Source organism: Podarcis melisellensis (genome assembly GCF_964234715.1).
Source record: "Podarcis melisellensis genome assembly, chromosome: 8".
Lineage (NCBI taxonomy): Eukaryota > Metazoa > Chordata > Lepidosauria > Squamata > Lacertidae > Podarcis > Podarcis melisellensis.
In genome coordinates this window covers 82,310,121-82,337,778 of record NC_138540.1, presented here as the reverse complement: position 1 = coordinate 82,337,778, position 27,658 = coordinate 82,310,121, and the positions used below count along the sequence as shown (strand labels likewise).

The following is a 27,658-nucleotide window of genomic DNA, read 5'->3' as shown; positions in this document are numbered from 1 at the left end:
CCGGTTACAGACAGAGCCTCGACCTCCCCGGCGATGGGCATTCGGGCTGCCACGGCCGGGTGCCAAGGCTGAACGTGGGCACCTTCCGAATCGCCAGGCACATGGGCTGCATCGAGCCTTTGCCAAGCGTAAGGTGAGTCTCCTCCGCTTTTGAAAACCGGCAGACTTTGGAGACGGTTCACAGATCTGAAACCGGTTCGAATCTGAAACCGTCGCTTTATACTTGAGGGACTCGACGGTGAGTGGGGCTTCTGTAGGAAACAGCCTACTTTGTCAGATGCAGGGAAAGGACTGAGAAAAACGGCAAGAAACTAGGGCGGTTCTTCTTCTTCCCCCCTTCGTCTTGCTTTCCCCACCGCTCCTTTTTGGCACCGAGAGCAGAAGCGACAAGGGGGTGGAGAAATCATGAAGATGTTGGTTTTGAGAGCCTGTGGCTGGCAAAGTCTTTCTCGGTGTTCGCGGGCCGCCGGCTGGCTCTTCCTCCTGCTGCTGGCGCTGGAGCGCCTCTGCGCGGCTCTCGCCTTGTCCACTTGCAAAACTCTGGACATGGATATGATCAAGCGCAAGCGGATCGAGGCCATTCGGGGCCAGATCCTCAGCAAGCTCAAGCTGACCAGCCCGCCGGAGGTGGAAGACCCCGACTCGCGGGTGCTGCCCGAAGACATTGTGGCTCTGTACAACAGCACCCTGGAAGTCATCCGGGAAATGACGGCGGAAGACCCCAAGGAGACCCCCCAGGAAGAGTACTACGCCAAGGAGGTGCACAGGTTCAACATGCTTCCCCCGAACCACGGTGAGACCACAGGAGAGAAAGGGGGTGTTTGTATCTCGGAGGGCAGGCCATGAGGTCTACTGGTTAGAGCAGGCCAAGGAACCAGGGCTAACTGGTGTGTGTCCCCCCTGACCCTGCTCCTATTCCTTTAGGAACAGGGTGACATTCAGAAATTCAGTGGGGGGAGATTTCCCCCACTTAAAGGGAAAGCCCTCATCACCCCTTTCATTTCTCAGCTGTTAGGCAGAGGCGCAGGGCCAATTTAGGAAGCTGGCAACCGACTCAAAGGTTAGGTTGGTGTAAGGTGCAACCTGCTGGCAAACTTGGGGCACCTGCTAGGTATTTCATTGCCTGAGACTTCGAAAATAGCGGTGGGGGTGTCGCTGAGCACCTTGCAAGGTGCTATAAAGGGCTGAGAGGCACCGATGAATGGCCTTGGGGAAGTGGCTTCCCATTGCTGTTTCTCAGGCCTCCTAATATTTATTTATAATAAAAAGGTTAATTTAAAGAACGAGAGAGAAGGAAAGGTTTGTTACTTTGCACTTAGGTTTAGCGATGCAATGGAGCAGGATTCGCACCCAGAGCTTAAGCAAGACCTTTAAAAAAAAAAAGCATTCTGTGTGTAAAATGGCAATAAATATCGCCAGAGAATATGGGGTTTGGGAAGAGGGGTGAGAGGTTAGCACGTTCCTAAGATACAAACTGGAAAAGGATAAGCAGCGCCTCTTATGGGATAATTTTACCCTTGACCCTAAAACCTGGAAGCTTATTTAATTCTCCAGGACTTACCACCAATGCCTTGTGGCAAAGGGGTTTCCCCTAAGGTGGCCACCTTTTTATTCCGGCCCTGCTCCTGTGCAGCATCCCGTCAGGCGGAAATTCAAAGGGTGAAGCTTTTCCTGAAAAACACCAGGAAGAGTTTTACCTCTTAAATGTCCTGCGGGCCAGGCTCTTAAAGGCACAGAGCTGGGTGCAAACCTAATGTGACAAAGGGTGCAAGGAAATTGCATGAAGTAAATAAAACCAAGAGCAGAGAAGCTGTTACTAGTTCTGGACATGGCAGGAGATGCTCACCCTCTGCCTGGTCCCAGGGAGGCGGCGGCAGCAGCCGCTGGAACTTGGTGTGAGTTAATCTGATCATTGCAACCACCACATGCCAAGGTATCCATGATGAGGGCTGGCCCTTGATGCGGGGTTGGTGTTTTAAAAATATATATTATTATTTCAGGAAACTGGGGCAGGCGGAACTTGGTCAGTCAGTCTGGGGCAGTGGGACCAGGCAGGATCCAGAATTTGCTGCCTGTTGAGCTGACAGTACTGGCTGCCAGCCAGAGTGGAGTTTCATCAGGGACAGCAATGCATTCTGGCAGAAGAGGGGGGACCCAGTTCAGTGGGGAAAAGGCAGAGAAACCCCCTCCCCACTGGACCCCCAGAAACCATAGTGGCCTCTAACTGAGACCCGGAACTGCAGCTGCTATAGTCTGCAGCCAGGCAACACTGGGGTTGGACAGACCCACTCTGTGAACTATAAACTTATTCTTAAACAGCCTAGGTTTACATCCATGCTTTTAATTCCAGAGGTTTGGGGTGGAGGGTAGGGAAAGCTGCCGGCATTTGGTCACACGAGAAGTGGACTCTGTACATACTCGGAAGTTATAAATAAGCCATTCTCCCAGACGGGAGCCTTGGCGTTAAAAATAAAGGGACCCGATTAGGGTTTTTTAGGAGAAGGTTTAAGGCAGGTGAGTAGTGTCGTGATTAGAATCGGTATGGTCTTAATGTGGATTCAGGTTGTATGGTTCCTGCCTCTTAGCTGCTGTTGTTGGCTCCTGAGAAAGAGAGAGAGAAAGAAAGAGAGAGAGAAAGAAAGAGAGAGAGAGAGAGAGAGAGAGAGAAAGCCATTGCCTCTAGTTTCCATTTCCTTTCTCTTTGCACAAGGATCCGGGCTGTCATGTTATAGCTGTGTCGGCAGGCGCTCTGTGAAGCCAGGCACCCGTGAGAAGTCCTCTGAGGGTGGGAGGAAATTGTATGTGTGTAAAAATCAGCTTTTCCCCCTGAGGGGAGTGGGGATGGAGTTGGCAGGGAGGGGTCAGTGAAAAATGAGTTTGGTCGATCGGATCTTGCTATTTCCGGCAAAAACGGCCCAGCAAACACACACACACACACGGTTTCAGAGTCGCCTTCGCCACTTCTCCCTGAAGGCCCCTTGCTGCTCAACGTGTTGCAATGCTACCGCACAGCTGCGGGCAGGTCAAAGTTTGCAAATTCCGTTTCGAAAATTCAAGCAGGGGTCCTTTGCTTTCTCCTCAGGGTTGGCTGCTACTTCCCCCCGCCCCCCCCCCCCCCGCTCCTGGGACTTCCACAGCAAGCTTGACTCCAGACACACACAAACATACAGCAGGAAGAAGTTTTCTCGCATCACTGCCTCCCCACGCCAGAAAAGCTTTCGCCTGGTCAGCTCACGGAATCGTAGAATCTTAAGAGTTGGAAGGGACCCGAGGGCCATCTAGTCTGACCCCCCTGCAATGCAGGAATCTCAGCTAAAGCATCCATGACAGATGGCCACCCAGCCTCTGTTTAAAAATATCTCCAAGGAAGGATAGTCCACCGCCTCTCGTGGGAGTCTGTTCCACTGCTGAACAGCTCTTACTCTCAGAAAGTATTTTTCCGAATGTTTACTCGGGATCTCCTTTCTTGTAGCTTGAAGCCACTGGTTCGAGTCCTACCCTCCAGAGCAGGAGAAAACAAGCATGCTCCATCTTCCATGTGGCAACCCTTAAGATATTTGAAGATAGCTGTCATATCTCCTCTCAGTCTCCTCTTTTCCAGGCTAAACATACCCAGCTCCTTCAACCGTTCCTCATCAGGCCTGGTTTCCAGACCTTTGATCATCTTGGTTGCCCTCCTCTGCCCACTTTCCAGCTTGTCAACATCCCTCTTGAAGTGTGGTGCCCAGACTTGGACACAGTACTCCCAAGTGTAATAGTAATAGTAATTTATTATTTGTACCCCGCCCATCTGGCTGGGTTTCCCCAGCCACTTTGGGCGGCTTCCAACAAAGATTAAAAATACATTAAAATGCCACACATATTAAAAATTTCCCTGAACAGGGCTGCCTTCAGATGTCTTCTAAATGTCAGGTAGTTGTTTTTCTCTTTGACATCTGGTGGGAGGGCGTTCTACAGGGCGGGCGCCACTACCGAGAAGGCCCTCTGCCTGGTTCCCTGTAACTTGGTTTCTCGCAGTGAGGGAACCGCCAGAAGGCCTTCAGCACTGGACCTCAGCGTCCGGGCAGAACGATGGGGGTGGAGACGCTCCTTCAGGTGTATGGGCCGAGGCCATTTAGGGCTTTAAAGGTCAGCACCAACACCTTGAATTGTGCTTGGAAATGTACTGGGAGCCAATGTAGGTCTTTCAGGACCGGTGTTATATGGTCTCGGCAGCCGCCTCCAGTTACCAGTCTTGTTGCCACATTCTGGATTAGTTGTAGTTTCCGGGTCACCTTCAAAGGTAGCCCCATGTAGAGCTCATAGCAGTAGGCCAAGCGGGAGATAACTAGAGCATGCACCACTCTGGCAAGACAGTCCCCAGGCAGGTAGGGTCTCAGCCTGTGGTCTGACCAAGGCAGAATAGAGTGGCATTATTACTCTTCCTTCTCCAAGGAAGGAGAAACCGCCTTCTGAGGGAGTCCTTTTCGTAGTCAAACAGCTCTTAGCATCCAACAGCTGTTGTTAAGGGTGCAGAGGCAGGACCAGCAGGAAAAAGTTGGCAACCTGGGCATTTGCACCCAGGAAGCCCTAACTTTTAGCTATACTGGGCTTTCTGCAACCCTAGCTGGGAAGAGCAGAACTCTTTTTTCTTTCCTCCCCACCTTTTACAGAAGTTTGCTCCTCGTGTGGAAAAAACGAGCCACCTAAACACACCAACAGATGCCTGGAGCTGGGTGGGGTCTTTTTTTTGGGGGGGAGACAGGAGACAAAAGATATATGCTTCAAAAGAAAAGAAAAAAATGTAGGGAGGGCTTTTGAATGAGATGCGCAGGCCCAGGAGGGGTGGCGGTGTTGGCAGCAGGTCTGAAGAGGCCCGAATCTGCAAAGATCGGATCTTTCCCTTGGATCAGAGGATCCCGCATCCACCCAGGGAGCAGCCGTCTCAAGCTTGTTTGGGGTGTAATTACGTGCCTGGGAGTGGCTGGCACGCTGCCGAAACGGAACTGGGGCCCGCAGGCGGAGGCGGGAACTTGTACGTTTTGTGTAGTCTCTGGGAGATAAGATGGCAGCCCGGGATAGTGCCAGCACGTGCCGGTCGTTTTTGCCAAGGAGGCGTTTGGGTCCTCCTTGCCTTGCCTACGCAAAATCCCCTTTCCTCAGAACGCGTTAGGCCAAGGTAATTGCTGCCTCCTCCCCAGTGCGCCTACTCAGGTCAGGCGGCTGTTGAAAGCACAAACCAGTCGGAAAAAAGGTTTTAACAAGTTCGTTCCAAAATCCACCTATGCAAATGGTTGCGTTATGTTGCTGGATAAATCCTGCCCAACTTTCTGTCATTTGGGTGGAAGCAGAAGCTCTGAGGCATGGAAATTATGGCCTTTCCCCTTTTATTTACTCAGAAACGAAGAGTGAAAATGAAGAGTGTGGTATATCAAATACATTGTGGATAGTCTCTATAGAAAGACTTCTATAGAAGTCTCTATAAAAATTACGTAAGAAGAAAGTAAGTTAATTTTTGGCAAGGTGTATTACAGTTGTACCTCGGGTTACATACGTTTCAGGTTACATACGCTTCAGGTTACAGACTCCGCTAACCCAGAAATAGTATCTCGGGTTAAGAACTTCAGGATGAGAACAGAAATCGTTCAGCAGTGGCGCAGCAGGAGGTCCCATTAGCTAAAGTGGTGCATCAGGTTAAGAACAGTTTCAGGTTAAGAGCAGACCTCCAGAGCGAATTAAGTTCTTAACCCGAGGTACCACTGTATCTTAACCAGAAGTATAGTGCCCCTGTACATGGAGGTTCATGCCTACCTGCTTATCATCTGAGGCCCTAAGAAGACTCTTAAAGGTGCAGGAGCCTTTTCTGGAGTGAGTTCATTTCAGCTTTTGCAGTCTTTTAAACCAGGGGTGGCCCTCCAGATGTTTTGGGAATCCATCTCATAGTAAGCTCTGGCCAGTCACGGTCAGGGATGATGGGAGTTGTAGCCTGACAATATCTTCAGGGCTGCAGGTTTCCTGCCGCAGCAACAGAGACTTAGGAGATTATGCATGTTGGAACTCAAGTTCACCCAGTGACTGAATTTGCAACAGATCTGGGACAGGAGAAAGAAAGGTGCTCTTCACACAACACAGTTCCGTTTATGGAATCCATAAGGTGTGTTGATGGCTGCAGGTTCGGACACTTTTAAAAGGGAATTGGATTTATGGAACATAGGTCTCTCGGGGGCTATGAACCCCGATAGCTCCATAGAACCTCCAGTTCAGATGCAGTATATCTCTAAATGCCAGGTACCAGGGACGACTGTGGCTTGCATGTCCCGCAGTCTTCTGAGAAACAGCTGTCTGTCTGCTGATGCAACCGCTGGGTGCAAGACTCCATGGACCTTTGGTCTGATCTGGTGTGGCAGTTCTTGACTTCTTTTGTAGTTGCTGACCAAGGACATATGGCATGTTGGGGGGAGGACCCTGCTTTTGGCTGCGGCACTCGCAGGATAGCTGGCGTGGGTTATGAGAACTTGTGGGTTTTCCATCTCAAGACTGAGAGTGGTATACAGTGTCCTTGTTCCATTAGCACGAGGATTTACGCTGGTGCAACTGAACACAGGCACGCCCTCCCAAAACCGGCTTCAGAAGGTGGGGGGAATCCCACGATTTATTGGGGGGGACAACACAGGGAGGAGGAGAGGGGAGACAGTCCCCACTGTACAAGCAGAAAGCCTTGTGCTAAGGAAACGAGTGACTTAACACTACTTTGGATTCAACCCTCTTTTCACTGGAAATCATAGAATCATAGCGTTGGAAGAGTCTATGCTACAGAGCTGCATAGAAGTCCATTCATTCATTCATTTATTCACAGACGCATAGAATGGTAGAGTTGGAAGGTACCTCAGCGGTCATCTAGTCCAACCCCCTGCCATGCAGGGATCTTTTTGCCCCACGTAGGGCTTGAACCCATGTCCCTGAGATTAAGAGTCTCGTGCTCCACTGACTGAGCTATCCCAGATGCATTTTGTCTATTTGATATATTTATTTGAATCTATTTCTACCCCATCCTTCAGTAGACAGACAGTGGGAAAGATCTCCCCACTGAACTCCTGTTGCATATCACCAATCATACTATGAACATGGTTTAGAAAAGTGGCCAGGAATCTGTTGCCCTGCAACTCCCATCGTTCTTCACTGTCAGATATGCTGGCTGGCACTGATGGAGACTGGAGCTCACCAACAACTAGAAGACCGCAGTATAAAAAAATTCCTTCCAGTAGCACCTTAGAGACCAACTATGTTTGTTATTGGTGTGAGCTATTGTGTGCATGCACACTTCTTCGGATGTGGCAGGTTTCCCATCCCAGTATCATCATGCCCTGGATTTTTTTTCTGCAGTGCTGAGATCCTGACCCACCTCCCACCTGTGGGCACAGGGGCCATTCCATCCTGACCCACCTCCCACCTGTGGACACAGGGGCCATTCCATCCTGACCCACCTCCCACCTGTGGACACAGGGGCCATTCCATCCTGACCCACCTCCAACCTGTGGACACAGGGGCCATTCCATCCTGACCCACCTCCCACCTGTGGGCACAGGGGCCATTCCATCCTGACCCACCTCCCACCTGTGGGCACAGGGGCCATTCCATCCTGACCCACCTCCCACCTGTGGACACAGGGGCCATTCCATCCTGACCCACCTCCCACCTGTGCACACAGGGGCCATTCCATCCTGACCCACCTCCCACCTGTCGACACAGGGGCCATTCCATCCTGACCCACCTCCCACCTGTCGACACAGGGACCATTCCATCCTGACCCACCTCCCACCTGTGGACACAGGGGCCATTCCGTGCCCTTCCTCTGCCCATTTGGTTGGCACGTCGTGTGCTCTGAGGACCTCATTTGGTACAGAGGCTGCCAGCTGCCGATTCCCATGCTAGAGATCTGTTTCTGGTGAATTGCATCCTCCCCTCTGCCCCCTCCCCCCAAAAGAGCCTGGTGTGATGATAAAATAGCACGCCTGGAAGTTTCTGCCGAGTATCCGTCCTTCAAACAGCCCCATGGAACAGGGGGAATTGCTAGTTTCCGACCAGGGCAGTTGGCAAAACAAACAACGGCAGAAGGCTCTGGGGGCGGGTGGGGAGGTAGCAGCGCTGCTTGACTTCCCTGTTTCGACAGAAGTCAAGCCACCCACATTTCCCCAGCGTGACTTAACAGTTGATCCACGTGGAAAGTTTAAGCAGGTGGGCGGACTGGAGCCTGGCTCCCCCGGGGCCTTTCCCTACGGGAAGAATGGCCCCCTAAGTAACCAACTTCTGCTTGCGGTCCAGCTTACTCCCTTCTGTGGTCTGCTGCTTTCCTGGTCCTGCCGCTTCCTGGCCTGCAGCAACGGCCTGAGGCTAGAACTGTGCTGAAAATTCAACGCAAACACCTCTTTATTTCCCCCAACCATTCTGCATCAGCTAACGAGGAAAGAAACGGCACTTTAAAATTATCAGAGGGGAGAGAAGGCTCCCAGTGAAACTCTCAGGTGTGTGGTGCAGGGTTCTTGATGCAAGGTCTTTTCCTTCTGAGGTGGCACGGAGGGGTTCATGAGTGTCTTTCATTCTATAAATTGCTGGTCCCTGGGTGCCCATGCGTCAGTCAAAACCCAGGGGAAGACTTCATGGAGGTCAGGAAGTGCGGGCTGCAGAAAATGCTTGCAGGATAGAAAATTGCACCCACTCTGCCACTTTGCAATGATGCAATAGGCTTGAAATCCTGCACCGACCCCAAATTCTAAATAAGTTATTAAGAAAGTGCCCTGAGAATGAAAACGCCACGAGGAATTTGCTCCCGTGAGATGTTACAGTGGGCATTAACATGGCTGGCTTTAATAGAAGATTAGACAGAAGCAGAAGACCAGCTGCAGGAATTACGCTGGTCTGTGACCGTAATAAAGTAAATTCATTCATTCAGTTGCAGGATAGCACAAGTAGGCCCTGCTTGCAAGATGCTGGAGCAGATGGTCTATGGCCTGATCCAGAATAGCCCTTATTATGTTCCGAATACAGAAGCACCAGGAGTATCTGGATTTATGGAATGCGAAACCCTTGCCTCCCTGTTTACATGAGAAACCTATACGCAGCCTTTTAGTACTTCGCCTCCAAAGTGGTTTAACAAACATACCTAAGCCAGTGCAAATGAACTGAGTTCAGCAGCACACATTTGGAGTAGAAATGGTTAGGAATGCACTGCAAGAGATCAACAGCAGTAGCCACAGAGCTATAAACCCTACAGGCAGAGATTAAATACGGATAAATCCAAAAGACGACAGAGGAGGCCATTTCTGGTAGCTACCCAGTCTCTATTGATTATCTTGGTGAGTTTGCTGGTTTTTATGGGAGAAGGCTGCCTAGAAACGCCATTCAAGGCTTCATAGTCTTATCCCCATTTTACAGCTGAGGGAAACTGAGGCTGACAGACACCATGAACCACTCACAAGGTCACCAGGACAGTAGATAGAAACCGATCTGATCCTCTTATCTCTGGAGATGTAACACTGGAAAGTCCCAAAATAGCTTGGGAATTTCCTTAGCCCGATAAGCTGGGGCTGTTCAATGGAGACAGCCTTATCTCTGTCTTTGCAGCTGTAAAACATAAATCCTCAATTTACAAGAGACCACAGCCTCCCTCCGCAAGCGTCATGTGGAAACGAAAAGCGTTGACTGCACCAAACTTTGAAGGAGGGAAGTGGAAGTCTGACAGTCAGGCTTCTTCTGAATACTGCTGTTGGAGCAGCGTTGAGACGGGGGTGTGTGTGTACTGAGGACTTTCCACTGAGGTACCCCAAGTTAGACTCAAAGAGTCTTGGGCCATCTCAAAGGCTATCATACAATGTACTGTGGCACGAGGTTTTGTGGACTCAAGCCCACTTCCTCAGGTGCGTGAAATGAAATCTTAGCTGGCAGGTACAGAAAAGAGAAAACTTTGAGGAGGTGGGGAGCTGAACGGCAGGGAGATGCGAAAATTATGGTTTGATTCCTCGTTCTTGGAGATGAGTCAAGTTTAGGGTGTGTATACATCTTTCGAAAGAACTAGGACCAGGTTTTTATTCTTAATAGCATCATCAGCTGTCTCCTTTCTCTTTGCCACCCTAAAACTCTTGGACTTTTCAGGGCGCCTTGATTTGCAGACCACAGCAGGTTGTACTATTTTATCTCCACACCAGCGAAAAGATTCGGCTGTCGATTTCTACAGATTGCTGCTGGTCTGCCGCTAAGCTTTTCCACCCCTCTAGTCAGTTGACAACCCAGCAATGATGGCTAGTGATAGAGAATCGCAAGTTCTTCGTTGTATGTTTAATGTTTTGTGATCTGCTATGAGAGCTTATTGGATCAGGATAGAAACAGAGAAGACTACCTTCATTTCTTCTTGGGCAGCTTAGGCCCCTCCTCCTCTGCCTTTGTTGCTGATAAATTTTAAATAATAAGATTTAATTCTTAACCTTTCAAATGGGAAACAACAAATGAGTAGCAGCATATACACCATACCTTTAAAGCACATTCAAAGCATATTCCTCCCCCCCCCCAAATAATCCTGGGAATTATAGTTTGCTAAGGGTGCTTGGAATTGCAACTCTGTGAGAAGGTAAACTCCAGTTCCCATGATTTTTGTTTTTATTTTGCAGGGGGTTGGAATGGTCTTTGAATGTGCTTTAAAAAGATGCTGCCTACACAGCCGTACCAGCAGATTTTTAAAAATTAAAGAAAGCACCATCCTAACATGCAGACAGGAATTAAGCAAGTGAAACTTTCCCTCCCTGCTTGCATTTCTGGGCCAGGAAAATCTTAACATTTCTGTTTGCTAAATTAACTAAATTTCTGCTTGCCAGCCTGCTGCTAATGGGGCAAGAAAGAGATGCGGGCCGTAGAACCAGGAGAAACCGTGAGACAGGGCGCCTGGGAAAAGTTTCCCCCAAACAAGAATTTCTGCTTGCCATGCAGCTATCAAATGTCTCTCTCCTTCCCCCGATTCTTGTGCTGAACTCCACGTTCGCTTAAATGCAAAATGGGCATCCCCTGTTCTCCTTTGCCAAGCACTGCATGCTATAAATATATATATTTTTAAGGGGGTGGAATGATGAAGAAGAAAGGGAGCTTTCCCCTTAAACATCACAGTCTTTGTCCTGGAGATGGGAACTTGCAGGGCAGCTGATTTGACCATGTTTGTGGGACGAGATGGGATGAGGAGCTGGAGTCAAAGCTTCTTTGATCCTGCGAGGAAGAGAAGCTTAAAAATAGACTCTTCCTGTACCATAAATAGATGCTGTGTCAGTGTCAGACGGCTGCAAATATGGGGCTTCGTTTTGGGGTGTGTCTGTGGCCTGTGGCAGTTGGCTTTCAGAGAGAGGGAGAGAGAGCCTGCAGAGGGCTGGAGCTGAACCAGAGAGCCCTGGGTTCAAATCCCCACTCAGATGGAAAGTCTCTGGATGGCCAAAGCATCCTTTTCCTATCTCTTAACTGACCTTACTAGGAAATCCGCGGCCAGGTTATGGGAAGAAAGTTAGGAAGCCCCTAAGGAAATTAAAAGCATCACTTTATGTCCCGTTGCTTTTAAACTCTGGAACGGAAGTCCCAGTCAATTTAGTGCAGAATCTAAACTGATTGGCAAGCGGACAAACGCCGGCTCCCTCAGCCAATAAAGCGAGATGAGCGCCACAACCCCAGAGTCGGCCATGACTGGACTTAATGGTCAGGGGTCCCTTTACCTAAACACACAGAGGGATGCGGGTGGCGCTGTGGTCTAAACCACAGAGCCTAGGGCTTGCCGATCAGAAGGTCGGCGGTTCGAATCCCTGCAACAGGGTGAGCTCCTGTTGCTCGGTCCCAGCTCCTGTCAACCTAGCAGTTTGAAAGCACATCAAATTATAAGTAGATAAATAGGTAATGCTCCAGCGGTAAACGGTGTTTCCGTGCGCTGCTCTGGTTCGCCAGAAGCGGCTTAGTCATGCTGGCCACATGACCCGGAAGCTGTACGCTGGCTCCCTCGTCCAGTAAAGCAAGATGAGCGCCACAACCCCAGAGTCGTCCGCGACTGGACCTAACGGTCAGGGGTCCCTTTTCTGTTTTAAACACACAGAGGACCAGATTCCTATGTATAAAGGAGCAAGATCTTGTTGCAGTGTGGCAACCTTGCCCGTCCTCAGTCCCAGGATCTGTGAAATGGGGAGGATAATGTACGTAGCAGGCTCAAATTGTTTCTGAAGTTGCACTTGACGCAGAAATATGCAGTTAGCCATTCCTGAGTCATGGAAAAGCATGGGGAGGCCCATACAGAGGCAGGGGTCATAGGGTAGATCTTCGCCACTGCAGATATTTTTGCCTATAACTCCTAAGGCTTGGGTGAATGAGAATTGTACAGTGGTACCTCAGGTTAAGTACTTAATTCGTTCCAGAGGTCCGTTCTTAACCTGAAACTGTTCTTAACCTGAAGCACCACTTTAGCTAATGGGGCCTCCTGCTGCTGCTGCTGCGCCGCCGGAGCACGATTTCTGTTCTCATCCTGAAGCAAAGTTCTTAACCTGAAGCACTATTTCTGGGTTAGCGGTGTCTGTAACCTGAAGCGTATGTAACCTGAAGCGTATGTAACCCGAGGTACCACTGTAGTCCAAAACCTATGAAGTTGGCAAAGGCTGGCGTGGGATTTAAATAAGAAATTCATTTACAAGCAGGTTTCCAGAGCTCCTGCTTGGCTCTTGTTTCTGTTATTGATGTACGCATTAGGATGTGGCGTCTTCCTGGAGATCTGGAAGCAGAAACCTGGGATCCGCCCAAGCAGTCCCCTCTGGCGTTTCGGATTGCCCATCGCTATTAATTGACTCCACTCTCACATACTTCCGAAATTTGACCCTCCAGAGGCAACAGAATCCTGCCAGGGAATCTGGGCTGGAGTTTGGCATAGCTGCAAAGAAGAGTGGTAGGGTGTGGAAGATGAGGTTGCCAACTTTTTTATCTAGCCCACGCTCCTGTGCTTTTTAACTTGCCACTTGCTTCGCAGGTGTCAGCAGGTCTGATGCTTATCTGCATGAGGCGAAAAAGTGATTTATAAGGGCATAAAGGTAAAGGTAAAGGTAAAGGGACCCCTGACCATTAGGTCCAGTCGTGAGCGACTCTGAGGTTCCGGGTCATGTGGCCAGCATGACTAAGCCACTTCTGGTGAACCAGAGCAGCGCACGGAAACGCCGTTTACCTTCCCGCTGGAGCCATACCTATTTATCTACTTGCACTTTGACGTGCTTTCGAACTGCTAGGTTGGCAGGAGCACGGACCAAGCAACGGGAGCTCACCCTGTTGCAGGGATTCGAACCGCCGACCTTCTGATCAGCAAGTCCGAGGCTCTGTGGTTTAACCCACAGCGCCACCCTTATAAGGGCATAGAAGCAGTCTAATCTTGGTTTTTCTCTCTCCCCTGGTCAGTTGGCAACCATGTGTTAACTAGGGTATCTACATGTCATTGGAACAGGCAAGGGCAGAAGGTCCTGTAGCCTGAGGGGTGAGGGCACACCAAATGAGAGGCATCAAAAGTCAATGCCAGCCAGCAAAAATAAATAAATTAAAATGCCATTAGTTTCAATTGCTCCTCTTCAAATGGAGAACTTCCAGAGGACTGGATTAGAATGTTTCTGGATCCCAGCTTCTTCTTCCTTTGCCTTACTTGCAGGTAGATTTCTGTTGAATGTGGGAGCATTTGAAAATGGTTTGCGGAATAGTAGAAAAACCTTAGGGAAATAAGATGATATGATATGATATGATATGATATGATATGATATGATTGAAAGAAGACAGGAGTGTCTGGCGTGCTCTGGTCCATGGGGTCACGAAGAGTCGGACACGACTAAACGACTAAACAACAACAAATGATTGAAAAAGAAGAGTGCAGTATATCAAATATGTTGCGGATAGTCTCTATAGAAAGATAATTACGTAAGAAGAAAGTAAGTTAATTTTTGGAAAGGTGTATTACAGAGGCAGGAGCCAGAATTTCTGGGCTGTGTGGGAATGGAAGAGGAACCAAGATACAGTGGTACCCCGGGTTACATACGCTTCAGGTTACATATGCTTCAGGTTACAGACTCCGTTAACCCAGAAATAGTACCTCGGGTTAAATACTTTCTTCAGGATGAGAACAGCTCTGGTAGCGCTCTGGCAGCGCGGCAGCAGCAGGAGGCCCCATTAGCTAAAATGGTGCTTCAGGTTGAGAATAGTTTCAGGTTAAGAACGGACCTCCAGAACGAATTAAGTACTTAACCCGAGGTACCACTGTATTCTTTTGATGACTGTTTGTTTGCTTTTTAATCTCAATAAAGCATTAAAAGTAAAATAAAAAGAAAATGGCTTGCGTCAGAGTCCTTATACCCTAACGCAAGATGAGTGCCTGTATCCTTAAACATTGTACAGACATATAAATTGAACATATAAGCAAAGAAACTTTCTCTCACAGAAATAGGGGTGCAGCTGGATTTAAGTAGTCTGTTCAGTCTACATTTAAAGGTGAATTTACCTAATCCACACTGTCTGAAACAATACCTGCATCGAAATTCAGCTGTCCTTTGAAATTCGCAGTGCTCTGAATTTTGCAATGCAGTTCTCCACCCGAGTACAGTGGTACCTCGGGTTACATACGCTTCAGGTTACATACGCTTCAGGTTACAGACTCCGCTGACCCAGAAATAGTGCTTCAGGTTAAGAACTTTGCTTCAGGATGAGAACAGAAATCGTGCTCCGGCGGCACAGCAGCAGCAGGAGGCCCCATTAGCTAAAGTGGTGCTTCAGGTTAAGAACAGTTTCAGGTTAAGTACAGACCTCCGGGACGAATTAAATACTTAACCTGAGGTACCACTGTAATTGGAACAAAAAATGCATATAAAGAGGTGGAGTTTGCATATCAAATGCCTACGCTGGTGAAAATGACAGGAAAAAATAGTGAAGATTGCTTTGCAAAAATGTGTGCGTTAGGCAAAACTGCACACAAAAGTATGTACGGTATATCCAGAGGAAAATGCTGGTGAATTTTCATATTTGTGCATCCCTACTCAGGAGTCGGGACACAGGTGGCGCTGTGGGTTAAAGCCTTAGCGCCTAGGACTTGCCGATCGAAAGGTCGGCTGTTCGAATCCCTGCTGCGGGGTGCGCTCCCACTGCTCAGTCCCAGCGCCTGCCAACCTAGCAGTTCGAAAGCACCTCTGGGTGCAAGTAGATAAATAGGGACCGCTTACCAGCGGGAAGGTAAACGGCGTTTCCGTGTGCGGCTCTGGCTCGCCAGAGCAGCGATGTCACGCTGGCCATGTGACCCGGAAGTGTCTCCGGACAGCGCTGGCCCCTGGCCTCTTAAGTGAGATGGGTGCACAACCCCAGAGTCTGTCAAGACTGGCCTGTACGGGTAGGGGTACCTTTACCTTTACTCAGGAGTCAATTTTGTTGTCTTCATTGGGGCTTACTCTCTGAGCAAGTGTCTTAATGGTGCCCGAATCCAGCAGCCCTGTGACCCTCCAAAGCTCAATTTTGTTTTCCATTCCAATTGTAAGTTCTGTTTTTCATTTCGTTTGTAAATTCCTAACATTCAGCGATTTGCAGCTCAACTCTTGCTGGGATGTTAATCGGGTTGCCGGGAAGTTCAGATGTCGCCTGAAGCTCTTGCAAAGCTTATATTCTCTTGACACCTTCCAAAGGAAGAAATACGTAATTTGGTCGTGTTTGAAATGGAACCAGCACAATCAAAGACAAAACAACTTAAGACTCCTCTCCTATTTTCTCTGTGCAGAAGGCTACATACCAAAGACACCCTACTCTGTCTTCTTCGGGTTCAACTTATCGCACATCCGGAAAACCCTTCATGACTCCAGTCTGCTGTACCGTGCTGAACTGAGAATGCGCATTTCTGGAACGGTTCAGGATCAGCGATTGGAGCTTTACCAGGTACGATGGGAAAATGCTATCGGAATTCAAAGATGCCCACAAGTTGTACCCTCTCGCCCGGAAACTGTTCAGACTGTTTGGAGATGCTTATGGTTATTTGTGGGTGAAATGAGGAAATTTCTCTGCACATGCTCAGAGGCATTCTTTTATTTGCAACCAGGGACATCAGCTGATTTCAAAGAGAGCCCCCTGGATCATTGCTAATGATCATTCATTCGCATTCTATCCCTGAGAATGGGGGGGGGGGAGAAATTGAAATTTCTGATTTTGAAATCAAAATGAAGGCACATTTATGCAAATTATGTTCATTTGGAAAAAAGAAAGAGAGAGAGAGAGAGAGAGAGAGAGAGAGAGAGAGAGAGAGAGAGAGAGAGAGAGAGAAAGTATGTATTTGTTTGCCTGCATTAGTCTGGAGTATTTCAGCTGCAGAAATCAAAATATTGTGGGGAAGAGGTGTCTGTAGCGAGGGAACTGGAATCTAGGAATGTTTAGGGAAGCTTTTAATGTTTAATAAGTTATTGTATTTTAATATTCTGTTGGAAGCCGCCCAGAGTGGCTGGGGAAACCCAGCCAGCTGGGCGGGGGGAAATAAATAAATTATTATTATTATTATTATTATTATTATTATTATTATTATTGGAAATCTCTCGGCATATGCTCAGAGACATTCTCTTATTCACACCCAGCGATGATCCTTGATTTAGAGGACAGCTTCTGTGGATTATTTCTAAGGATCCTTCATTCATATTAAGTCCCAAATAGGAGTCAGGACAGGATTGTTTGCCTTCTAATATTGACATAGAATTTGGAGGGACCGAATGCCCACTTCATTGTTCCCCTAGCTCTTCTGCAGATGTTGCCCCTGTTTTCCAGTTCTGCCCCAAAACTGGAACCTTGAACTAGAAATTAGCATTTGAATTCAAATTGCTTCAGCACGTCGTTCTGTCGAACAATGAACCGCTCTGGGTCTTATGTCGGAGATGGAGAGACTGCTTTGTTTACACTTACCCTTTCCGTCCAGGAGCAGATCCACTCAATCAACAGCACTTGGTACTACATGGATGGGCGTATGGTGAAGGTAAAGAACGAGAAGGAGTGGCTTTCGTTTGACGTCACCTCCGTCCTCCGGCATTGGCTTGGAAGCACAGGTAAGCCAGGAAGTGGCTAAAGGTGTGAGCGGGGCAGGGTCTGAGAGTTGATGGCAGCTGGAAAGAGTAATTCGCTTGGGGGAAAGGAAGAACAGGATATGTGACAAAAGAGGACAATGGTTAACTAGGGGCTAAAAAGTGGTTTGTTGGAAGAACTGAGCCTAGCCCGCCGGAATAACCACAGCTAGTTCTCTGCCAAGTTTGTTGTTGACTCGCAAACCATGCCACCTTTAGCACGCCCAAACCCAAGAGCCTTGCTGAACTATGGTTTGTTTGGACCCTCGATCCCAGACACCTGCCAGGTTACAAAGGCATTGTTGTTGTTTAGTCGTTTAGCCGTGTCCGACTCTTCGTGACTGCATGGACCAGGGCACGCCAGGCACTCCTGTCTTCCACTGCCTCCTACAGTTTGGTCAAACTCATGCTGGTAGCTTCGAGAACACTATCCAGCCATCTCGTCCTCTGCCATCCCCTTCTCCTTGTGCCCTCCATCTTTCCCAACATCAGGGTCTTTTCCAGGGAGTCTTCTCTTCTCATGAGGTGGCCAAAGTCTTGGAGCCTCAGCTTCACGATCTGTCCTTCCAGTGAGCACTCAGGGCTGATTTCCTTAAGAATGGAGAGGTTTGATCTTCTTGCAGTCCATGGGACTCTCAAGAGTCTCCTCCAGCACCATAATTCAAAAGCATCAATTCTTCGGCGATCAGCCTTCTTTATGGTCCAGCTGTCACTTCCATACATCACTACTGGGAAAACCATAGCTTTAACTATACGGCCAGGTGATGTCTCTGCTTTTAACCTTTGTCGGCCAGGTGATGTCTCTGCTTTTAAGAGCAACAGAAAAAGAAGCCAAGCGTTGTAGGGCTACAAGTCCCATCATCCATGGCCACTGACAATGCTGGCGTGGCTGATGGGAGTTGTAGTCTAACAACATCTGGAAGGCCCCACATTGGCTATACCTGGCATAGCACATGTCTGGCATTAGCAGCCAGCTTTCACACAAACTAGCCTGTTAGATGACGTGTGATTTGTTGAACAAACCACGGTGGAAGGAAACCGTGGGTTGAACATTATGTGCAAGCACATCCATTGACAGATATATCTTCTTCCAGATTCAGGTAGGTAGTTGTGTTGGTCTGATGTAGTCGAAATAAATTAAAAAATTGTCAAGTAGCACCTTAGAGACCAACTAAGTTTGTTCTGGGGATAAGCTTTCGTGTGCAGTGTGCATGCACACGAAAGCTTATACCCAGAACAAACTTAGTTGCCTCTAAGTCCTAGTCGCTCCCGCAAGGCAGTGCCAAGATGCTTATTTCCCCAGGGACTAGAATCGTGGGGCAACCTCTCCCTGCTTTGCCTTTGTGCTGGAGGTGAGAGGGGGAGAAAAGGGGCTGGGGAAAAACAAAACAATGCCGCAGTCCGCTGAGTCGGCACGCCACGCCCTGGGCACGCTGCCACTGTGTTTTGGAAGGAGCCAGATCAAAAGTGCACATGCGTCAGGCACACTTGCCCTGCGCCACTCCTCGGCTGCATTCTTTGCCCAGGTTGCTGCTGAAAGGAGAGGAGAGGAAGGCAGGGATTGTGATGTTGCAAGCACTAAATTTCTTGCGTCCGTCTACCTGCAACTCACCCTCTCTGCTCTCAAACCCCTTTTCGCCTTAGTAAGTTGAAGAGGGGACGACAATCGTCAGCTGCAGGAATGGGTAGAGAAATATTGGGGGTGTGGTGATTTAGAGGAGAGGTGGGTGTCATATTGAAGAGAGGGCCACCCTCACTGCCCAGCTTCCATGTTGGGCAGGGCTGCCCACAGATCAAAGAGAGGCTCAGATCTTGCCATGCTTCAAGCGCCATTCTCTATATTTCTTAAAGGTACCACACGGAAGTTTTATGTGAGTACCTTTATGTTTGGGGAGGATGAGCTCGCATTTAAGGCAAACCTACCACCCTGAGTTCTTGGGATGAAGGGCAGAATGGAAATAAATAATAATAATAAACTCACGCTTTCAGAAACAACACACAGACAAAACACAGCCGCTGTCGTTTTAAATTTTCGCAGCGCAGTTTCCCCAGCCATGTAACAATCACAGAAATAGATAGATGCGCTAAGGTGACATAGTGCGTGGGTACATTGCTGAAAACAGCTTGGGGGAAAACTGCGTCGTATTAGGTGGAAATTGTTTGGCAGAAATAAGCACGTCAGACAAAATTGCACATGGAATTGTGTGTATTGGGAGAATTTTGTATTAAAATGCTAATGAAGTCTCATTAGGACTTTTAAAAAACTGATTTGGAGATCTGGAGAACTGAATTTCAGATTGTATTCCTGTCACAGATGTTAATGTTCCTATGTACGTGTTTGCCACTTTGTTTTTTTAAGGCAACCTCCTTAATCAGACACCCAAAACTTTGTGTAAAGATTGGGGATCGGGGAGGAGCAACCAACAGACATTGTCTGCAGCCAACTTCTGCTTCTGAATTGTTCTCCCATACACACATGGGCTGAGCTCCGGAGGAGAGAGGCGCACTTGGATTTAATGCAGCAAACGCCTGTCTCCACCTTTGGGCCCGTGTTGTGTGTGCCTCTGGGGTTGCGGGTTCAAATCCTTCCGCTGCTCCTGCTGGGGCCTGTGAGCACGGCACCCCAAAATCCATGTTGTTTGTATTTCAGAGCCTCTGGGAAGATTTCGCCTCAGCTCCCACTGTACCTGTGAAAGCGGTGTGGAGGAACTGAAAGTGGAAGTTGAAGGTAAGGGCTAAGGAATGGGGTCAGGGTCCTGGTTTTCCAGGGACGGCTCTCCATCCCTGTTTCGATCCCGGAACGTCCCTATTTCCCCTGCCAGCGCTGTCAGTGAAAAATGGGGACAAAAAAATGGAGGGGTTGAGGAGGGTCAGTTGTGGGGGGAAGTGAGAATTGTGGAATGGCAGAGTTGGAAGGGACCCCAAGGGCCATCCAGACCAACCCCCTGAAATGGAAGGAAATAGGAAATGTCCCTATGTTGTAGGGTTTACATCTAATGCCTGTAGTGCCAGCTTTATTGATTGATTTAAATTCATGGCCCGTCCTTCACCCTTGAAGGCGATCCATGACTCCTAGCCCTGATGGCTATAAATTGCCTCCACGGTTTGAGGCAGCAGTATATCTGAATACCAGTCGTTGTGAATCGCAGGAGGGGAGAGATCTCTTGCGCTCGGATCCTGCGGGCATCTGTCCGGCCACTGTGAGAACAGGAGGCTGCTGGACGAGGTGGGAAACAAGGCCAGATCTTGCAGGCTTTTCTCATGCTCTCAGGCCCTGCCAAAGGCTCTCTTCGGTCCCTGTCTGGCATCTCCCTCTTCAATTGCCTGTCAACAACTGGTAAGCGCAGGCTTGGCGGATTCCGCCTTCAGGACGAGACTTGCCTCCTTCTGGGAATCGGGCCTAGAGAACTTCCTCATCTTCCTGACACACATACCTGCCATACCTTCTGCCCAGGGTGGGGTTGTGTGTGGGGGCGCCGTGCCAGTTCCAGTGACACTTTAGTCACGTGATTCAGCTCGATGGGAACCTCCTCTAGGGGGCAGCTTGAAGCACGAGCACCCGCAACACACACACACACACCCCTTGCACACGCAAACTAGCACACACCCGCTGCGTTTCGTCAGGTAAAAATAGGCTGCCGTGCTGACGGCAAACAGCTTCACCATCGGATCGCAGAAAGGGTGGTTCTGTCGTGCTTCTGGCGGCTGGCACGCTCCAGAATTTCAGAACGCTTCCCTCCCTCAATGCACTTTCCCCTGCAGCACTGTTGTTTCACACCTGCGCACCTGACTCACTTTACTTACAGCAAACATAAAAGTTGGCCTTTTCCCCTCTCTCAGGGTGCCTCATATCCCTGCTGTGCCCATGTTTTTGGGGCTGTGGGTTTGCACCTGGTTGTAGGGAGGCAAGCACAGCGGTGACTCTGAAGCAGGGGTCGGCAACGTGAGGCCCATGGGCCAGATGCGGCCCACAAAGACAGTTTTACCGCCCCACGAGCTGCCCCCGAACTGAGCTGCCTGCTCAGCGAGTCCCCTCCACGCTGTGCTAAACCGGTGGAGCACAGCACAGGGACTCGCTGAATGGTGCTGGAAATTGCGTCTGCACATTCACAGGTACCAGAAATCTGTGCAGCAGTGGTGTAGCGTCGGTTGTCAGCACCCAGGGCAAGGCAAGTAGTTTGCGCCCCCTAACCCCCAGATGTTGCGCCCAGTGCGGCCGGCCCCCCGGCCCCCCCACGCTACGCCACTGCTGTGCAGGCACGATTTTCAGCATCTGGGCATACGCAGACGCGATTTCTGGCAGCGCGCTGCGCCGGTCCAGCCCACAGATGATCTCTGTGGGAGTGATCCAGCCCATGGCTGGTAAGCCTTGCCAACCACTGACCTGGAGGGTAGGACTCGGACCAATGGCTTCATGTCACAAGAAGGGAGATTCCAACTAAACATCAGGAAAAAACTTTCTGACAGTAAGAGCTGTTCAGCAGGGGAACAGACTCCCTCGGGAGGTTGTGGACTCTCCTTAGAGGTTGGATGGCCATCTGTCATGGGTGCTTTAGCTGAGATTCCTTCACTGCAGGCGGTTGGGCTAGAAGACCCCGTGATCCCTCTCCAACTCTATGATTCTATGACTCACACAGGGGTGCGGTGGGCAGCCTCTTTGGCAAATGGCTGCTTTTTGGCTCACAAGAGCCTCCAGCGCAGTTTAGGAACGACTGCCTTCCCACTTGTGGGCCAATGGGATAGGCAAACTTCCTGCTCCTCAGCACTTCCCATCACCTATCCTAGCATGGGCAGCAGAGTGGGAAGGAATGGTGAAGTCAGCACATCTGACCCCCTGAAGGTCCTCAGATGCCCTCTTCCTCCACAATCGCACCCGTAACCCCACACATTCCTGATCCCGGTGGGCACCACATAAGGATGCTGGCAGAAAGAAACAAGCCAAGTCAGTAGGGCAGCACAGCCTTCGCCCACCTGCAGATGCCCTCCTGATTTTAGTGCCCCCATATATACCTAATTTGAAATATAAACAACAATAAAGCACAAAGTAAAATTTCATTTTCCGAGATGAAACAAGTAACCTACAGTAAGATGGAAAACAATGTTTATTTTTGTGGACTTCCACTTCCTTTACATTTGAATTTTTCCTCTCTCTGACTTTTTCTAATGGCACAGTCAGATCCTCAAAGCTAATCTTGCGCAACACGTCTGCATCTATACTTAGTAGAGAGAAGGCAACAGGCTTGCCTTGTTGTATAGTCGCCCTGCTGGGATTTCTAATTGACTTCCGTTGAGAAACCCAGCTCTCGGTTGAGCAGCTTGTGGCCATTAATGTGGGGGGGAAATCTGCCCATGGGAAATTTCTGCGATGCCCTGAGCACATGCTTATTTTGTTTAACGGTTCATTGAGAGCTCTGCCCCCACCCAGACAAGGAAGAGGAATGATCAGGAGACCAAGAAGGCTTCTCAAAAGGAGGGTTAGGGGATGGGAACAGCGTCAGTGAGGGCTTGGGCCTAGGAAGAGTCTGGGGTGGTAAATGGCATTCCAGTCAGTGCCGCTGGAGGGTATTTTCCCTGCCTGCCCAGTTCCCGTTCCCCAGCCACGCTGTCGGAAACTGGTACTCGGGGAAACATTTGATCGATCTGATTTATAAAGCGCCTTCACCCTTATTATTATTTTATTCATGCGCTTCTAAAGGGTGGCGCTGTGGGTTAAACCACAGAGCCTAGGACTTGCCGATCAGAAGGTCGGCGGTTCGAATCCCCGCGAGGGGGTGACCTCCCGTTGCTGGGTCCCTGCTCCTGCCAACCTAGCAGTTCGAAAGCACGCCAGTGCAAGTAGATAAATAGGTACCACTCCGGCAGGAAGGTAAGCAGCGTTTCCGTGCGCTGCTCTGGTTCGCCAGAAGCGGCTTAGTCCTGCTGGCCACATGACCCGGAAGCTGGACACCGGCTCCCTCGGCCGATAAAGCGAGATGAGCGCCGCAACCCCAGAGTCGGCCACGACTGGACGTAATGGTCAGGGGTCCTTTACTAAAGGAGCCACCGCAAAGTGTTTCACATATGGCAGCATCCAGATGGTTTAAAACAAACTAAAGCCCGTGCGACACGGCTAACAAATTCTTGTCTGTTTCCAGGCACCAAATTAAGGAGGGGTGATCAGCAAGGGATCAGCCAGGCGAAACAGCAGCCCCCCTATCTTCTGGTGATGGCGATGCCCCCCGAGCGGGCAGACCACCTGCAAAACCGCCGGCAAAAGCGAGCGACAACCATGGACTATTGCAGCCAGTGAGTGGCTTCTGGTTTTTTTTGGTGTGAGACTCTTTCTCTGCTGAGAGCCTCTTAGGCTATAAATTGGGGTGACAGCTCAGCTGGTAAAGCATGAGATTCTTAATCTGATGTTCATGGGTTCTAGCCCCACGTTAAGCAAAAAGATTCCTGCATTGTAGGGGGTTGGACTCTCTGAGTTCCCTTCCAACTCTATAGTTCTGTGCTTCTATGAATGAATGCACTTCTATGCAGCTCTTTAGCCAAAAATACTTCTTACGAAAATCAGTGTTAAGACAGTCCCCGCCCTAAGGCTTACAATCTAAAAACACATCCTCCTCATCATTGTTTATTAAATTTATATGCCACCCTTCATCCTAAGTTTACAGGGTGGTTTAAAATATTAACAAAACAAAAATGAATACCATGATAACAAACAAAAGCAATATTTATTAAATTTAGAGACCGCCCTTCATCCTAAGATCACAGGGTGGTTTACAATATAAAAACACAAACATGAATACCATAATAACAAACCAAAACAACAATGCACCCATAGTTTAAAAGGCCATGGGTAGTTTAATTAGCCTGGGAGAAGAGGAATGTTTTTGCCTGGCACCTAAATATATGTAAGGTGCCAGGCGAGACTACCTGGAGAGAGAATCCCACAAATGGGGCCACCACGGAAAAGGCCCTTTCTCGTGTTGCCACACTCCAGATCGCTTGTGGAGGAGGAGGCGCACAAAGAAGGGCCATGGAGCAGGATGAATTTCCCACTGCACTCCTGGCTGGGTTTCAGGATCTGTGGTTTTGCGGCAGCTAGACTGGTGACTGGGAGCGGCCGCCGAAACCATATAACACCGGTCCTGAAAGACCTACATTGACTCCCAGTACGTTTCCAAGCACAATTCAAAGTGTTGGTGCTGACCTTTCAAGCCCTAAACTAAGGATACCAGATTTTTTTCAATGAATCCAGGGATACTTTTCAACTTCAGTCGGAATGATAGTGGAAATGATAGGAGACTGATTTATAAATCCGGGGACTGTCTCCTGGAAACGGGGACGTTTGGTAACCTTACTCCTAAACAGCCTTGGCCCAGTATACCCAAAGAAAAGTCTCCACCCCCATCGTTCTGCCCGGACACTTTGGTCCAGCTCCGAGGGCCTTCTGGCGGTTCCCTCCTTGTGAGAAGTGAGACTACAGGGAACCAAGCAGAGGGCCTTCTTGGTAGTGGCACCCGCCCTGTGGAACACCCTCCCACCAGATGTCAAGGAAATAAACAACTATCTGATTTTTAGAAGACATCTGAAGGCAGTCCTGTTTAGGGAAGTTTTTAAATGTTTGATGTTTTATCGTGTTTTTTAATATTCTGTTGGAATATTAGAGTGGCTGGGGAAACCCAGCCAGATGGGTGGGGTATAAATAAATAATAATACAGTGGTACCTCGGGTTACATACGCTTCAGGTTACATACGCTTCAGGTTACAGACTCCGCTAACCCAGAAATATTACCTCAGGTTAAGAACTTTGCTTCAGGATGAGAACAGAAATTGTGCTCCGGCGGCGCAGCAGCAGCAGGAGGCCCCATTAGCTAAAGTGGTGCTTCAGGTTCAGAACAGTTTCAGGTTAAGAACGGACCTCCGGAACGATTTAAGTACTTAACCTGAGGTACCACTGTAATTATTATTATTATTATTATTCTCTCAACTCTTTTTGGGTTCTTCCGCTCCAGGTCACCAGAGGAGAAGAACTGTTGCGTGAGGCCCTTGTACATCGACTTCCGCAAGGACTTAAAATGGCGGTGGATCTCCCAACCCAAGGGCTACTATGCCAACCTATGCATGGGTGCCTGTCCCTATCTCTGGAGCGTGGACACTCAGTACAGCCAGGTGAGGACGTAAAAAGCTCCTCAGCCCCCCTCTCCCGAAATGGCTTCTGACTCTTGCATCTCACCCCACTTCCTCACGAACACAACCCTCCTTTGGGGTTTGTTTTGAAGCATTCCAAAAACTGCTTTTAAAAAATCTCAAAAGGAAAGCAACAGAACGGTTTCATAGAAACAGATGCAAAGACAGAATTCGGCAATGAACTCTTCTTCTGGGTCAGAGAAAACCTGGGGAAAAAATATAATTCTCTACAAGGCATCTGGAAGCAACTGGTAGCCAATTCTTTGAGGACGGCAGGTGGGAAGGGCATTCGATAGGCCGGGAGCAACGGCAGAAAATGCCACTGTCCTGTGATGTGCTTTGCTGCAATAAAAACGACCGTATTTTTTGCTCTATAAGAATCACTTTCCCCCTCCTAAAAAGTGAGGGGAAATGTGTGTGCGTCTTATGGAGCGAATGCAGGCTGCGCAGCTATCCCAGAAGCCAGAACAGCAAGAGGGATTGCTGCTTTCACTGCGCAGCGATCCCTCTTGCTGTTCTGGCTTCTGAGATTCAGAATAATTTTTTTCTTGTTTTCCTCCTCCAAAAACTAGGCGCTTCTTGTGGTCTGGTGCGTCTTATAGAGCGACAAATACGGTACTCGTGCAGTGCCATGAGTGAAACTTGGCAGCCATTATAAACGTGACCTCTGCTTTCCTGAAAACTTGGCCCTCCCACTCCCTAAGGTGATCAATCCGCCTTGTTACCTTTCCAGAGACGTATTTTCTTATTTTGTTTCGACAGGTCCTGTCTCTGTACACCCAACACAACCCATCTGCCTCAGCCACGCCCTGCTGCGTCCCATACGAGCTCGAGCCATTGGGGATTGTGTACTACGTCGGCCGCCAAGCCAAGGTGGAGCAGCTTTCCAACATGGTGGTCAAATCCTGTCAATGCAGCTGAGAGAAAAGTACTTGTGGACTTGGGATGTCGAGTTGGAATTAAAAAATAAATCAATCTGAGCGGGGAAGGAGTCAGGACTGGAGAGGGACACAGACTCCCCTTCCCCTCTAACAAAATCTTTTTCCAAAACAAAAAAACCAAAAACAATAAAAACCCTCATTTGGTGAGATTTATTATTATTTTGTGAATTTATGGAGTGTTTTTGTTTTTGCGGGGGGGGAGGATTGAGAATCTATCAATTCCTTTTAATTATTTTGCTTTGTGTATTAAGAGAGAATTATTTAAAGAGGTTATCTCTTCCTTGCCCTGCTGCCCTACCCAGCTTGCCCTGTACCCAAATCAATAATTTGCTATTTTATGTGAGTTGCGGTGGGGGAGGAAGAAGAAAAAAAAGAGAGCCTCATTTTCCTGCCATAAAGAATGTGTTGGAAAAATGAGCTGGCCCTTGAATTTCCAACACTGGCAGAAGGAAAGGCGTGGCAGGGCACCCGAAACGCTCTCTGCAAGAGGGTGGGGAAGGAATGCAAAATGAGTCAAAAGCAGTGAAGGGCGCAGGGTGCCAGGGTTAAGATTTCAGTCGGTCAGAACTGCTGCCCTCCAGACGGTAAGAAAGTGCACAATGCCAGAGTCGCCGGACGACGCCCGGCTCACCTGACGGATGCCCAGGAAGATGGCAGAGCGGAACTCCGCCCACTCTCAGAGAGCCCCGCCCACACATTGGTCAACCCCACCTCCCTCCGCCTGACCGCTGGCTGGTGATTGGTAGGCCTCTTCTCTGCTCAGCTGCGACACTGACCTCTGTCTCCTTTCTCATATGTTCTGCACAGAGATATCTGCAACAGGTGGGAGCAGGCAAGGAATAGCCAGGCGATGAGGAGTGAATTCTCCCTCTAGCTGCTGGTCTCTGCTTTTTGGCTACTTCGCTCCTCAGCCAACTGCTGGCTTACCAGCTGAAAGGAAGGGGGGATAGCACAGAAATGGGCGACACAGTCTGCAGGCACCTCCAGGCAGGTGTTGTTTTTTTGTGGTTCACTGTATTCTGCAACATGTCTTTGGAACAATAATAGTGAATTTAAGGCTGGGCTGTCCACAAACCCTCCCACTTTTACAGATAGGTAGCCGTGTTGGTCTGCCATAGTCAAAACAAAATAAAAAAAATCCTTCCAGAGGCACCTTAAAGACCAACTAAAACCATGGAGAGACCTGGTCTGAACAAAGACATTGGATTCTTATCTCATTATACATGACAAAGCCATTTTTCACCTTCTCACCCCTTGCTTTTTCCTGTAAGACCTATTGCAGTCGTTAAGAGTCGTCAACAGGCTCATCACAGCTATCTGCCAATCACCCATTCCCACCACCCTTCTGAGTAATACCCCTCCCCACCTTCTCACTATATAGAAGGGTCTGGAAACTTCTGTTTCAGTGTATCTGAAGAAGTGTGCATGCACACGAAAGCTCATACCAAGAACTAA

At 49.0% G+C, this 27,658-nt stretch overlaps 1 protein-coding gene and 2 long non-coding RNA genes across 3 annotated transcripts in view; 2 read left to right on the top strand and 1 right to left on the bottom strand.

The window, feature by feature from the left end:
• LOC309376242 overlaps nt 1-27,658 on the bottom strand; it is a 266,043-nt gene that overhangs the window by 98,574 nt on the left and 139,811 nt on the right. The window lies entirely within an intron of this gene.
• The window catches only part of LOC309376249, a 319,563-nt gene that overhangs the window by 152,987 nt on the left and 138,918 nt on the right, over nt 1-27,658 (top strand). The window lies entirely within an intron of this gene.
• TGFB1 (transforming growth factor beta 1) lies at nt 9-26,352 on the top strand. The gene is made up of 7 exons (XM_081922254.1): nt 9-793; nt 15,773-15,927; nt 16,949-17,075; nt 19,741-19,818; nt 23,225-23,375; nt 25,088-25,244; nt 26,025-26,352. The coding sequence occupies exons 1-7, from the start codon at nt 406-408 to the stop codon at nt 26,181-26,183; spliced, it is 1,215 nt and encodes a 404-aa protein (XP_081778380.1). The 5' UTR covers nt 9-405; the 3' UTR covers nt 26,184-26,352.

What these genes read in the sequence shown, in the direction of transcription:
- TGFB1 (XM_081922254.1), top strand. Translation starts at nt 406, where the DNA reads ATGAAGATGTTGGTTTTGAGAGCCTGTGGCTGGCAAAGTCTTTCTCGG. An exon ending in CATGCTTCCCCCGAACCACG is followed by an intron (nt 794 to 15,772) that starts GTGAGACCACAG and finishes TTCTCTGTGCAG; the next exon opens with AAGGCTACATACCAAAGACA. An exon ending in AGCGATTGGAGCTTTACCAG is followed by an intron (nt 15,928 to 16,948) that starts GTACGATGGGAA and finishes CTTTCCGTCCAG; the next exon opens with GAGCAGATCCACTCAATCAA.